At 49.9% G+C, this 13,655-nt stretch overlaps 1 protein-coding gene across 1 annotated transcript in view; it reads right to left on the reverse strand.

Annotated features, from left to right (window-relative positions):
* Positions 1-13,655, reverse strand: part of Eya2 (EYA transcriptional coactivator and phosphatase 2) — a 172,962-nt gene that overhangs the window by 57,104 nt on the left and 102,203 nt on the right. The window contains exons 6-7 of the mRNA XM_036184966.1: positions 5,253-5,320; positions 2,668-2,845 (exon numbers count right to left, since the gene is read on the reverse strand). Coding sequence (XP_036040859.1) covers positions 2,668-2,845; positions 5,253-5,320 — 246 coding nt within the window. The remainder of the gene's footprint in view (positions 1-2,667; positions 2,846-5,252; positions 5,321-13,655) is intronic.

Raw genomic sequence — 13,655 nt, forward strand, 5'->3', positions numbered from 1 at the left:
GGACTGTGTGTTCGGTAAATATTCTGGGACAAAACTACGAAGATTAGCCCCACACTCCTTCGAAAGCTGATTTCGAAATGCTTGACCACATGTCTCCATTTGTCTTTGGGATAGGGATGAAGGGCTCCTCAGGGAAGGAACATGCAGATCTGGACCCACAGCCGCACCAAGAACCCAGGGAGAGGGGTGCCAGGCTTCCCCACAGCTTCTTTCCCACCCCTTACCTTAAGCAAGGAATAACTAGTAACGAATGCCCACACGGCACTGGGCACCCAAGTTTCCACCAAGCCCGAGGACACCAGGAGACTCAGAAAAGAGGCAGAAGGATGAATTTAAGGCTGGGCAGGGAGGCAGGAGCATGGAGAATTCAGGGTCATCCTTGGCTACACATTGAATTCAAAGACAGCTTGGGCTACTTGAGAGAGACCCTGTCTCAAATAAGACAAAACAACAAAAGAATGAGACTGTATGCTGGGTGCACTTGGGACCTGAGCACCTGTGACCCCAGCACCCAGGACTCCAGCACCTGAGACCCCAGCACCTGAGACCCAGCACCTGGGACCCAGCACCTGGGAGACACCTGGTTTGCAGAATAGCTTAGCAACCTGGGACCTCCTCCTGCCCTATGCTTCACACAGGCTCCTTAACAGACAAAGCAACCTGTCATTCCACCTCAAAACCCTCTGGTAACTCCCTTTTGTGGCCAGACACATCCTGGAACTAGGGGCAGTGGGCTGCTCCAAGTTGAACTAGTTTTGGGTACACACACAATAAGGCAAACTGTCCTCTTAGTGACCTTTTAGGGAAAAATCTTCTATTTACCATCTTATGCCTATGCATGATTGGGCATGCATATGATTAAGCCAGATGCATCATGGGAAAGGATATCTGCAGCAAACCAAGGTTTATATAATACAGGCCTGTCAGTCAAAACAGAAGATCACCCACATTCTGCCCCTAGCAATCAACTCCTCCTTCTCTGGGACCCACAAAAGGAAACCCCAGAAGTAACCTGGGGCTCTAGAGCAACCTACTGGAGCCCACCACTCCCCTGCAGTGTGTCTGCGCTGGGCTTTTGCTTTGCCCCGAATAAAACCCTTGTGGCTTTGCTATTTCTGTGCACTTCATGACTTCTTTGAACAAGACACCAAGAACCTGGAAACCCCTGGTCCAGACAGCAACCTCTGGTAATAGCTGGGAGGTTGCAGCAGGAGGATTGCAGGTTTGAAATCAGCCTGGGCTGTATAGCTCACAGCTGGGGTGGGACCTAGGTCAGGCGGCTCTGGGGTTCTGGGTTCCCTTGTCCCTCCCCCTTCCTCTTAGTCTATTGGTTCTGGTAGGGCTGACCCAACTCTAGCTCCAGCTGTGGGCCAAGACCCAGATCCTTATCTGCCACCCTAGCATTGTATCTGAGCCACAGAGACTGGCTGCAGGACACACATGTGACTAAGCTGGCCAGTGAGAGTGCTCCAGGGCTCTGGCAGAAGTGTCTAGAAGGAAGAGGCTTTGCTTTGTGGTGGTGTAGCACGCAGGATGAAGTCCTGAGATCGGAGGCCAAGGCTCAGCAATTTGTCAGAACACCCAGAAGCTGTGCTGACCCCCCTACTGTGGTTACACCTGCCTAACAAGTCTGTCTTTCTTTTTTCTGTCTTCTGTCTTACGGTTCCCTAAAACTGTGGTGCCTCAGAGATGAATGTGCCTCAGGGCTCTGTAAGCGTTCTAGAAAGCTGAGGCCTGTGAGTCACAGCAGCCAAACCTTCTCAGAGATTGGATTCCAGAGGGCCTCTGGCTTGCTGCCAGGCAGACTTATCTTATTATTGTGTGTGTGTGTGTGTGTGTGTGTGTGTGTGTGTGTGTGTGTGCGTGCAGTGTCTGCAGAGTCCAGAAGATGGCGTCAGATCTCCTGGGACTGGGATTACCAGCAACTGTGAGGCACCCGAGGTGGGTGCTGAGAACTAGCTCAGCCCTCTGCAAGAGCAGCAAGTGCTCTTCACAGCTGAGCCATCGCTCAGTCCTGCCCGCTGTGCACTTTGGAAAACATCTCAATCGTGCATGGCCCATGAGTAGCTCTGCACAGAAGATGAAGCCCTGTAGACCTGGGTTCAAGGTCCAGAACCACGGTTACTAGTTAGTTACCTGTTACTTGGATCAGTTCTGTGTGGAAGGGAGTGGAGCCAGGGCTGAGAAACCCCTTTCTTGTGAGGATGGTGGTAACTTACTCCAATTTGCAAATGTATCTTTGTGACTATTTGATTCTGGTCTACAAAGATCAAATGGACAGTGTCCTGGGCCGAAGAGATGGCTCAGTGGCTAAATGTACTTGCTGTTCTCACAGAGATGCTGGGTTCAGTTCCCAGCACACACATGGCACATCACAACCATCTGTAGCTCCAGTTTCATGCCAGCAAAACATACATATATGTAAAAGATAAAAATAAATAAATCTTAAAAAAAAAATCCCCAGAGCCCTTTATAGTTGTTCAAACTAAGGAGTGCCTGGAAAACAGCAGGTGCTTAATAAATGCGTGTTACTGAGGGCAGAGAGGTGATGAGAGAGGACTATGCAAGTGTGCACTTCTTTTGGACCACAGCTCACAGATCTCCTTCACACGGGAGCTCAGACGCTCAGACCACGGGCACAAATGACACAAAGGTGAGCGGACTTACCGGCCAGTGACTCAGAACTCTGGTTGGGGACGTTGTGAGGAGCCTCCTGGAGGACATAGGTGGACGTGGAGAGGGGCGAGGAGCAGAGGCTGCTGGCGGGGACATAGGGAGGGTTGTAGGATGGGCTGAAATACTGGGGGTACTGGTTCTGTGGGAAGCCGGGGTAGGAAGGGTAATCCTGGCAAGAGAAAACAGACAAGGATTACGTGAGGAGACGCTTTCTCTTCAGAGTAAGCATCGACCATCCAGACCACTGCCATTTGGTTTCCCCATACATGGAATCTGACCCAAGAGCCAACTGCAAATAGTACAGGCCGAAAGTAGAGGAGATGCAGGGAAGGAGGCATGGGCCACAGCGTGGAAATGGGCGAACGACCCACACCGGGAAGACGGAGGTGGTGGGACTCCCCACTCACACTTGCTTCTCCCAAGGGGTGGGAGCTGTGATGTGAACACGCTGAGTCTAGCCATCTCTAGAGCAGCTGCTGGGGATCGGGGATGGAACAGGGAACTCCCTGACACTCCCTGCCTGCCCTACACACTGGTTGTAGAGAAGATCCCAAGTTCAAGGACTTGAGCACTTGCAGATAGAGGTTGGTTGACGGCCCTAGAGAACAGGAGTGTGGCCTTGACAGTCCCTCGGTCAATGCTGTGTCTCCTGCATGAGAACTTGGAAGACGTGTGACCAATGAAGGGAGCACGAACATGGGGTGGGGACGTTTCAGGCACAATTCTGGGACCAAGTCACAATGTAGCAGCCCTCCAATATTGAGGGTCCAGAATATTCCTCATTAGGAAATGCCAGTCAGCCTGCATCAAGTTCAACAGGGTGGTTCTGCCTCTAGCCCCAGCCACCATTGTTTCAAACACTTTGCTCAGAGTCACTATCATCACCCTAATAAGCATCTACCATCTACCACCGTTATCACCATCACCATCATCATAACTACCACCACCACCATTATCTTCTCTATCATCATAACCACAAGATCACAGTAACTACCACCACTACCATGATCACCATCACCACCATCACCATCCCTACCACCACCATCACCACCATCTCCATCATACTTACCATCAGCCCATCACCACTACCATGATCACCATCATCACCACCACCACCACCACTATCATCACCACCACCACCACCACCACTATCATTACCATCAGGGGTCACCATTAGCAAGTTCCCACAAGAAACTCAGAAAGTTCTATGCCCTGGGTCCCAGCTCATCTCTGCTATGTCAGAATTTCTGGGGAGTCTGAATTTGTGACAGGGTCTTAGAGTGAAATGGACAGATACCCAGACTTAAAAATTGCTCCTTGCACTTCTATGTGTTAGAAACACATGGACTTTTGGTTTTGAAAGAATTTCAGATTTACAGGAAATATATAAAAGAGGGTCCTTTAGCAAGTTCCCCTAAAAGTCCTGGAGATCAGACCCAGGGCCTCAAGCATGTTGGCAGAGCTACACACTCTACCTCCAGAAGGCTAATTTCTTTCTCTCTTTTTTAAAAATGATTGATTTATTCTTATTTTATATGCATTGGTGTTTTACCTGCATCTGTCTGCGTGAAGGCATTTCGTCCCCCGGAACTGGAATTACAAACAGTTGTGAGCTGCCATATGGGTGCTGGGAATCGAACCAGGGTTTTCTGAAAGAGCAGCCAGTGCTCTTAACCATTGAGCCATCTCTCCAGCCCCTGTAGGCTAGTTCTTTAAAAAAATTTATATGTATGTGTATGTGTCGGTATGGGTGTATGCCACATGCATGCAGGTGCCCCAGAGACCAGAAGAAGGTGCCAGGTCTCCCTAGAGCTGCAGTTACAGGCAGCTGTGAGCCACCTGGGGTGAGTGCTGAGAAGCAAACTCCAGTCTTCCTCTATTCCTAACCACTGAGCCATCTCTCCAGCCCCCAGACAATTTTTTCTTTAGGCTGTCTGAGACATGGTCTCATGTAGCTCAGGCTGGCCTTGAACACACTACGTAGCTGAGGATGACCCTGAATGCCTGGTCCTCATGCCTCACCCTCCTGATTCCTGGATGACAGGTGTGCACTACCATATCCAGCTCTTTTCTAGACTGATTCTTCACGGACTCCAGGGAAACCAAGGGAATTTAACAGTGCATCCCACGGAGCAATGCTGAAACCCCATTGGAGGCAGAGGGAGCAGGATGTGTTGTTCCCCTGAGAGGCTCATGGTCCAGAGAAAGCACACACACTGTGCTCACAGCCCACATTCGAGAACTCCTAGATGCTTTGGGCTCAGGATGTATTGTTCCCCTGAGAGGCTCATGGTCCAGAGAAAGCACACACACTGTGCTCACAGCCCACATTCAAGAACTCTTAGATGCTTTGGGCTCAGCTAAGATTGGACCTGACATCTTGGGGATCTTGTGATTTTATTTCTAGTGGTCTTTTGTACAATCTGGCCCCAGGAATCCCCAGACCCAGGCAGGGCTAAGAGGCCATGTTTCCGGTGGGGACTGTGTGTGTGTGAGGTGGCTCTGTTGTGCACCTTGAGTTAAGGGGAACATTGAAAGAAAGAACCGAGAAGATAATTGGCAGGTGCCATGTCTACCTGGTGCATGCTCCCAAATCCGGCCGTGTTGGTCAATCCGTTGGTGCCTTGGTAGAGCCCTGAGGTGCCTGCAGAAGGACAGGACAGGTTAGGACCCCATCAGGGAGGGCTTGGGGTAGGAGTAGCAAGAGATGTGGCTCTCAACCTGTGAGGGATTAAGGAGAGCAATAAAGGTGACCCTGTGCACTCTGGTGTCAGCCCAGCCTACTGTGGTTTCTGAAAATTTTTTTTTTCCCTGAGGATCGAACCCAGGGCCTTGTGCTTGCTAGGCAAGCATTCTACCACTGAGCTAACTCCCCAATTCCTGAAATGTTGTTTTATTCTAGTGCACAGTGTCAGGCTTGGTGGTAAGTGCTTTTACCTGCTGAGCCATCGTGGTGACCCTGGTAACTTTTGTTTGTTGTTTAGTTTTGGTTTTTTTTTTTGAGACAGGGATTCTCTGTGTAGTCCTGGCTGTCCCGGAACTCAATTCGCAGACCAGGCTGGCCTTAAACTCACAGAGATCCACTTGCTTCTGCCTCCCAAGTGCTGGGATTATGCTCAGCCCAAAACTATTTTTTTTCTAAACTGTGGTAAAAATTATGGAACATATACCACTTTATCCATTTTAAAGTGTGCAATAAGGGGTCATTAAATGCATTTATATTGTGTGTCACCATCATGACATCCATCACTAAGACTTTTCTAGAACATTCTAGAAAATCTCCAGAATCTTGTAAAATTGGAACCCTGTTTGCATTAGAGAAATCTATCATGGCACAGCCCTTGTCATCTGCCATTCTGTTTGCCTAGATGGATCCAGTTGGTTCAGGAATCTCACAGAAGTAGAATCATCCAGTATTTGTCTTGTTGTGATGATCTCTCCCTTCCTCCTCATGTCAGTCTTGAGAAGGCACAATCACCATCCTCATTTTTTCTGTGGAGAAGTGCAGGCTGAGGACTGTGGCTTGTGTAGGGTCACAGGGCTGACAGGCTGTGCACCTGGGAAAATCTTTATTCATTCCCCAGTTCAAGCAAACAGATCCTGTGGTGTAGGAACAACCCCAAGTGTAACAGATGTCTCCTCGGGGCCAGCAGAGGCCAGAGCGGAACAACATTCTCCAAGCAGTTCCACAAAAAAAGCTGCCAGCCCAGATAGCTCCGTCCAGAGACCCTGTCCTTCAGGCATGCAGGGGAAAGAGGCATCCACAAGCCGTGGAGAACTCCAGATCTGTTCTAGAAGTTCTACCCCAAGAACCAGAATGGGGGAGGGGCCAGTCAAGGGGAAGGAAGGAAGGAAGGGAGGAAATCAAACTCTGGTGGGGTGAAGCAATTTCCAGTGGCCCTCTCCCAGGTTCTGATAGCCACGGAGCACACAGTGGGTCCTCTGTTAATCTGTTGCCAGCTGCTAGCAACTACTTAACAAACAGGTTTCCTAACTGTGAAATGTGCACTTCCCAAGTCAAGTCTCTCCAATAGACCCTGCTCTGATCTCAGACCAACGCCAGGAAAGAGGAGCTTCTAGTATGGTTAACAAAAGTCAGGGTTAAAACTCAAGGGAGGAGTAGGCAGATCTCAGTGAGTTCAAGGCCAGCCTGGTCTACAAACCGAGTTCCAGGACAGCCAGAGTTATACAATACAATGAAACCCTGTCTCGAAACAAACAAACAAACAAACAAACAAACAAACAAACCCTCCCTCCAAATAAAGCCTTGAAGTGAAGATCCCTGAAGAGGTAGATGAGAGCGAGGCTCTGGGAAGGGTAACCAGGCCAGTACCCTCAAGTCTACCTGGCTCCCATGGGGGTCCCTTGCAAGGCCCTCTGAGGAGCCATACACAAGGCCTTTTCCCATAGTAAACTTTAGGTGGAGTTGTATCTAATACACCATGGTAACAGACTGAATTGTGGGTAAGTGCAGTTCTAAGAAAGCTTCAGCTAATTCCAGGAAGGAGACCACCTAAGACCAACCCAGAGGAGGAGCATCATGGCACACCCAAGGCCAGACACTGGAGGCAGCCCCCAGCCTCTGCCAAAGGCTCTGCCCACCCTTCATGAGGGTGAGCTAGCTTTCTGATTCTGTTTTCTCATCTGCAGCAACAACTATGCCTACCTGCTCTCTTCCCATGCCCGCCTGGTGTGAACTCTGTTCCAAGGCAGGCAGGAGGGGTCTCTCAGCTCTAACACTTCCATCAGCTGCCTCCCCGGGTTCCTTGGGGACTCAGAGAAATCCTGAATGGTGACTAGGGAAAGGGTGGAGTCCGGGAACACTTCATGAGAACCGAGGTCCAAAGGAGGAGGAGGAAGTAGCTGGACAAAGAGAACCAGAGGCACAGGACCCCACTGGGCCTCTCTCCTGATTTCCATTACACAGAGGGTCCTTAATCATAAAGGGCAGAGACTCTGTCCATCCCAGTGTGACCCACTAGGTCCACTCTGACCCACTGGGATCCCACTCTGTCGTTAGGCAGAAGATGGCCTGGGTGGAAAGTCTAGACTAGCCCATTCCACTCAAGGTCATCTCTTTGGTCCTGGTTACCACGGTGAGCCCGCCTGCCCCAGGACAATCCTGGCTGTGGTGTTTCCTCCCCCTGCTCTACTGTGTGGAATTAAGGAAGGGTGACTTGACAAAGGGTGGCCATAGCCAGTCCCTGGCTCTTTCTCAAGAGCTTTTTGTTTATCTTTATTTTGTGATTCGGGGTCATCCAAAGAATAGATAGCTGAGGAGAGAAGAGAGGTCAGCAGGCCCAGCAGGGAATCCTTCCTCCTCGGACAGAGAGGACCCGAGAGATGGGGTTTAAAGTCTGGGCCACAGTACCTGGGGCCTGGGGAGGTTTCACAGCCTCACCTCAGGGGCGGGATGCTAGGCACAGACATCGCTGGCTGGGGTAATGTATGGTGAGGGGCAGGAAGGCTGGCGGTGGCAGGTCCTGCTAGAGCCCTCTCCACTGTCCCCACCCTCTCTGAGACAGAATGCTCTAAGTTGGATGATTAGAATAAGCTCTGCAATCTCCAGCCTCTTTGGGGGCTAGATGTGGGGACATGACAGGGTCTAGACAAGGGGAGAGATAGGATGGGCAAATTCAGTTTCCTGGTTGTGCTCTTACAGGGTAGGCAGGGCCACTCTTCTGTTGGAGTACAGCCATCTTAGGTCACTGGGCTGAACCACAGGCCGAGGGAGTGGAGGCCTGTCACACTCGAGAGAGGAGTTGCCACACCTTGTACTGTGTGTGTGTGTGTGTGTGTGTGTGTGTGTGTGTGAGTGTATGGAGGTCAGAGGTGGGCATCAAGTGTCTCCCTCAGTCACTCTCCTCCTTCGTCTGAGGCAGGGTTTTTCACTGAACCTGGGGCTCTAAACTGACCGGCCATCAAGTCCAGGAATCTTCTGTCTCAGCTCCCCGGGCGCTGGGGTTACAGGCATGTGCTGCCGTCTGTGCATCTGCATCACTTTTTATAGAGATGCTAGAGGTGAACTCAGGTCCACAGGCCTGCAGGGTTTGCACCTTTGCCGCCCTGCACTGAGGCATTAATGAGGCGCTAAAGAGACGACTGATTCTGTGGCTCTTCCTTCCTTCCTTCCTTCCTTCCTTCCTTCCTTCCTTCCTCCCTCCCTCCCTCCCTCCCTCCCTCTCTCTCTCTTTCTCTCTCTCTCTCTCTCTCTTCCTTCCTTCCTTCCTTCCTTCCTCCCTCCCTCCCTCCCTCCCTCCCTCTCTCTCTTTCTCTCTCTCTCTCTTTCTGTCTGTCTGTCTCTCTCTTTCTCTCTCTCTTCCTTCCTTCCTTCCTTCCTTTCTTTCTTTCTTTCTTTCTTTCTTTCTTTTTTCTTGGTTCTTCTTTCTTATCTCACCCCGCTTTTCATTCATTTATTTCCTCTCAGTTCGCATCCTGGGCAGTGACTGTGGGGTGTGCGAAACTGTTTCACTCCGTGTTTTTCACCTTTGTTTTTCTGTTACTGTAAGGAAACACTGGAGGCAGGTTAACTCTATAAAGAAAAGAGTTTTCATTAAAATCTTAAGCCAAAGTGCAAGATCAGGCCTCCAGATGAATGAGGAAGGCCCTTTTGACAGATGTCATCATGGCTGAGGGTGTGTGTGTGTGTGTGTGTGTGTGTGTGTGTGTAAATGAAAGATTACATCACCAGGCAGATAACTGGGTGGCTGATGCTTGCTCTTCTATGACTCTCTTATAGCTAGTTAATCCAGGATCCCATGAAAACCACCTTCTGAGGGCAGAGTTCCCATGACCTAATGACCTCCCAACATGAGCTTCAGGAGATCCTCTGGAGACAACTACATCCAGGCCACAGGGGCACACGTTCCTGTTGGTACAGGGCACACACAGGCGCTCAGGTGTCAGGTCTGTGAGGTCTGCTGTGCTATTCATCTCCCAGGTTTTACATGCCATCAAATGGCTCTGACCTCAATGCTGAGAGCATCATCTATGTCCTGGCAGTGGCCTGGTCCTCTGCTGTGCCCTCCTCACACTGGTCCTAACTGCCTAGGAGGGCACAGGTGTGAAGTCCCTAACAAGGCTTCTGTGTGGGGCCTCACACTCATCCCCTATGGGCCTGGATGCCTTGGAGGAGACCAGGGAGGGCAGCCTGGTGTAGGGGTGCTTGCATTATTCTCTGCACCTGCCCGCACCCCCAGCATTCAGCACAGAACTGCTGGCCAGTTTTTGCTGTTCTGATATGAGTGTCATGATTCATGTTTCTCTGGTGGCTCATGACTCTAAGTGTCCCTTCCAGGGCCTGTTGCCCTCTGGATGTCTTCTTTTTAATGAGATGGTGACAGTTGCTATGGAAACTCCTCCTCTCTTTCCAGGGCTGAGCCCAGCTTTCCCTTATCCCCGCCCTTCGGGGCCCTTCAATGACTGGCATTAACAGTCTGAGATAAATAAGGATAGAACAGCACTGGGGGCCACCATGGGGGACTGTAGATGTCCCCTCTGGGCTGGCATCACCTTGTGTGGCCCTGTCATAGCTCTGCATGGCAGGTTGGGAGGTGGCTCACCCAAGGTCAGTTTGATCCAGCTGCTGAACCACTCAACATACATCACCTCTTGCTGCAGTTCTTTGGGGCCAATCTAAAGTGACCTAGCTGTCACCCACAGACGGGACATCTGTGTCAGGCTTTGTGAAGACAGCCTTGTGGAATAACTCTGGGCAGAACCCTGCATCCATGCTGCCTAATCCCTTTTCCCAAAGCAGAGGGGTCCACTGGTCATGTCCACAGGATAGTCAGGAGCCTCAGTCTGACTGAAGGAGAATTAAAATATAAAGGCTGACGGCCAGCGAGATGGCTCAGTGTGTAAAGGCGCTTGCTGCCAAGTCCGAGAGCCTGAGTTTGGTCCTCAGATCCACATGGTGGAAAAGAGAAAACTGACTCCCACAAATTGTCCTCTGACCTCCACAAGCTTGCAAAAATGTAATAAGACATTAAAAAGGAATATTTAAAAAATGCAAAGACTGAAACCCTTCTAGCCTGAGTGACTGGTATCTGGAATGTATCTAGGGGTCATAGGAACAGAACTGGGTGGAGGGGAATGTAAGACGTGTGTAAAGGAAATCAAGGAGGAGGAGGAGGCCCAGAAACCCCACTCATCCGGGTCCTAGACACCGACTGCAGTCCAGAAAGCCATAGACTTGCTTAGGCCGTTTTCTGCTTTTGTGTGTGTGCTCACAAGTTTATATTTTTAAGTTTGCTAAAGATGCTTGTGTATTTTCCAAATACACAGGCAGCTTTTGGAGGTTCACATACATGTCTCAGGACACTTCTATTAGGTAGTCAAATTACACTGAATTAAAAAAAAGTGGGTCTTTGTAAAAGATCTTGACAGAGAGCTTTTACAAACAGCAGGAGTATTCACTTCTGTCTACAGGGTTTAAGATGTTGACTCTCCCGTATCATAATGGCCTCCATCATGGCTTTTCTGAGTCTAAAGTTTTGTTCTCCATAGCTAGTGTAAGTACCCAGTGTCCTAAAATTCAGGGCCAGAGAACAGCTTTGGAAGCGTGCTTACCCCTAACACATTTTAAATTGTCTTGTCCAACTTCACTGGAAGTCTGGGATTCAGCAGCGGGGGGGGGGGGGGGGGGGGGGGGACGGGGGGGACACACACGACGACGACGGACGGACACAGAATCCTAACTGAGTAGGAAAACACTGCCAGTTCTGACTATGTAGGTTAGGAGCCATAGCTAAATGTAAGGATCCAGGTGATCGAATCCCACAAACACTGGGCCTTACATCTAGTCCTTCAGATTAAAAAAAAACAAAAATCCTTGTAAATCCACTTCTTGTCTATTCCCAGAAGGCAAAGCTTTGAAGGCCAAGAGCGGGCTGCCTGGCCCTGCCCCCACCTCAAGCCTTCATCTGGCCTTCCTTTATTCTCCCCACCTCCAAACACACACAGGTCAAATCTGTGGTATCTTCAGCAAGAGCTAAACATGGAGCGATCAGCCCCCAGTGCTTGGAAGAGGGTGGAAGACAGGAGGGAACCCACACGTAATTATGATTTTCCCTGATGTCTGCAGATCTTTCTAAACCCCAGTTTCCAGTCTGTAAAATGGAGCTAAGTGTTTGCCATTTGTTTGGTGGCTGACAAGGATTCAAGGAAACCAGAAGCATCTAGAGCAGGCCATCAACAACTAGCGAGGACTTTCATTTTTTTTATGCACTTGGCAGGCTAAGGAGGAGAAGGATCATGATGAGTTGGAGGCTAGCCTGAGCTACATAGTGATAGGGTCAAACAGCAGACAGCAAGTGAGTCCAGAGCTTGGGATGACCCAGGCTGAGTTCTGGGCTCTGAGACCAGCAGGGATGTGGGGAAAGGGAGACATCAGGATTCCAGCCTTCATGCAGTGTGGGGGCTGAATGTGGTGATTGAACAAGAATGGCCCCATAGGCTCATATATTTGAAGGCTTGGTCATCAGGGAGTATCACTATTTGAGAGGGATTAGGAGGTGTGGCCTTGTTGGAGAAAGTATGTTACTGCAGGTGGGATTTGAGGTTTCAGAAGCCCAAGCCAAGCTCAGTGTCTCTCTCTTTCTGTTGCCAGCGGATCCAGATGTAGAACTTTCAGCTACTTCTCCAGCACCACGACTACCTGCATGCCATCATGCTTTCTGCCATGACCAGAATGGATTAAGCCTCTGAAACTGTAAGCCAGACCCAATTAAGTGCTTTTCTTTATAACAGTTGCCATGGCCATGGTGTCTCTTCACAGCCATCGAGGACTAAGACACAGGGAGGTGGGAATTGAGTTCAATCAGATCCACTACTAAATGCCACAAAGGCCTTATTCACTGGTCCTGTGAGGCACATTTACCCGGCTGGGAAACAATCTTGAGTCCTCAGAGGTGACCCTGTCACTGGGGCTGTCACACAGGCTGGCGTACTGTGGGAAGGAAGGGAGGGCAGAGGATCCAGGATGCTGCCGAGCAGAAAGCCACCCTATGTCCTGCCACACGCCCTGGTGAGAGAAGGCACAGACCCAGTGCCAGCTGAAAGGACACAGATGCAGAGTGTCAAGGCTGCTCCTGATCCGTGGGACAGGGCTTGGTCTTTGAGCTTCAGCTGAAAGTTCCTTAGAGCACACTTGAGCTCTCCACTGGAGACCCCTTTTCAAGAAAGCATTTTACATAAAATCACAGGTTTATGGGAAATAGTCCTACAGATCAGCAGTGTACAAACAAATTATAAAGAGGCTTCTTTTCTTTTCTTTTTCTTTTTTCAAGACAGGGTTTCTCTGTGTAGTTTTGGTGTCTGTCCTGGATCTCACTCTGTAGACCAGGCTGGCCTTGAACTCACAGAGATCCGCCTGGCTCTGTCTCCCCAGTGCTGGGATTAAAGGCGTGCGCCACCACTGCCCAGCCAGAGGCTTATTATTTTAAAGCTGATCTCTACTATGCTTGTAAGTTTACTGGGAATCCCAGAGGAAAGTGAATGGGAGAATGAGTGAGATGAGCTGTTTGTCTGAGGCTGAGGGTTGATGGGGACAAGACAGGCTGTTGTCTCTTGTCAGCACTCTGACCCAGAGCAGCAGAAAATGGCCACAGTTCTGTAGTAGACTGTTATTTGAAGGTGTGTTACTTTTGTTTATGTTGCATTTGTTGAACTCTGTGAAGCTGTGTGACTGTGCCTGTGTAAAACACCTGATGGTCTAATAAAGAGCTGAATGGTCAGTGGTGAGGCAGGAGAAAGGATGGGTGGGGCTGGCAGGCAGAGAGAATACATAGAGGGAGAAATCTAGGAGGAAAGAGAAAGAAGTAGCCAGAGAAGGAGGAGGACTCCAGGGGCCAGCCACCCAGCTACACAGCCAGCCACGGAGTAAGATTTATGTAAGTAAGAGAATGGGAAAAGCCCAGAGGCAAAAGGTAGAGGGGATAAGTTAAGGAAAGCTGGTTAGGAACGAAGCCAAGCCAAGG

The sequence above is a fragment of the Onychomys torridus genome, chromosome 4 (assembly GCF_903995425.1).
Source record: "Onychomys torridus chromosome 4, mOncTor1.1, whole genome shotgun sequence".
Classification (NCBI taxonomy): domain Eukaryota; kingdom Metazoa; phylum Chordata; class Mammalia; order Rodentia; family Cricetidae; genus Onychomys; species Onychomys torridus.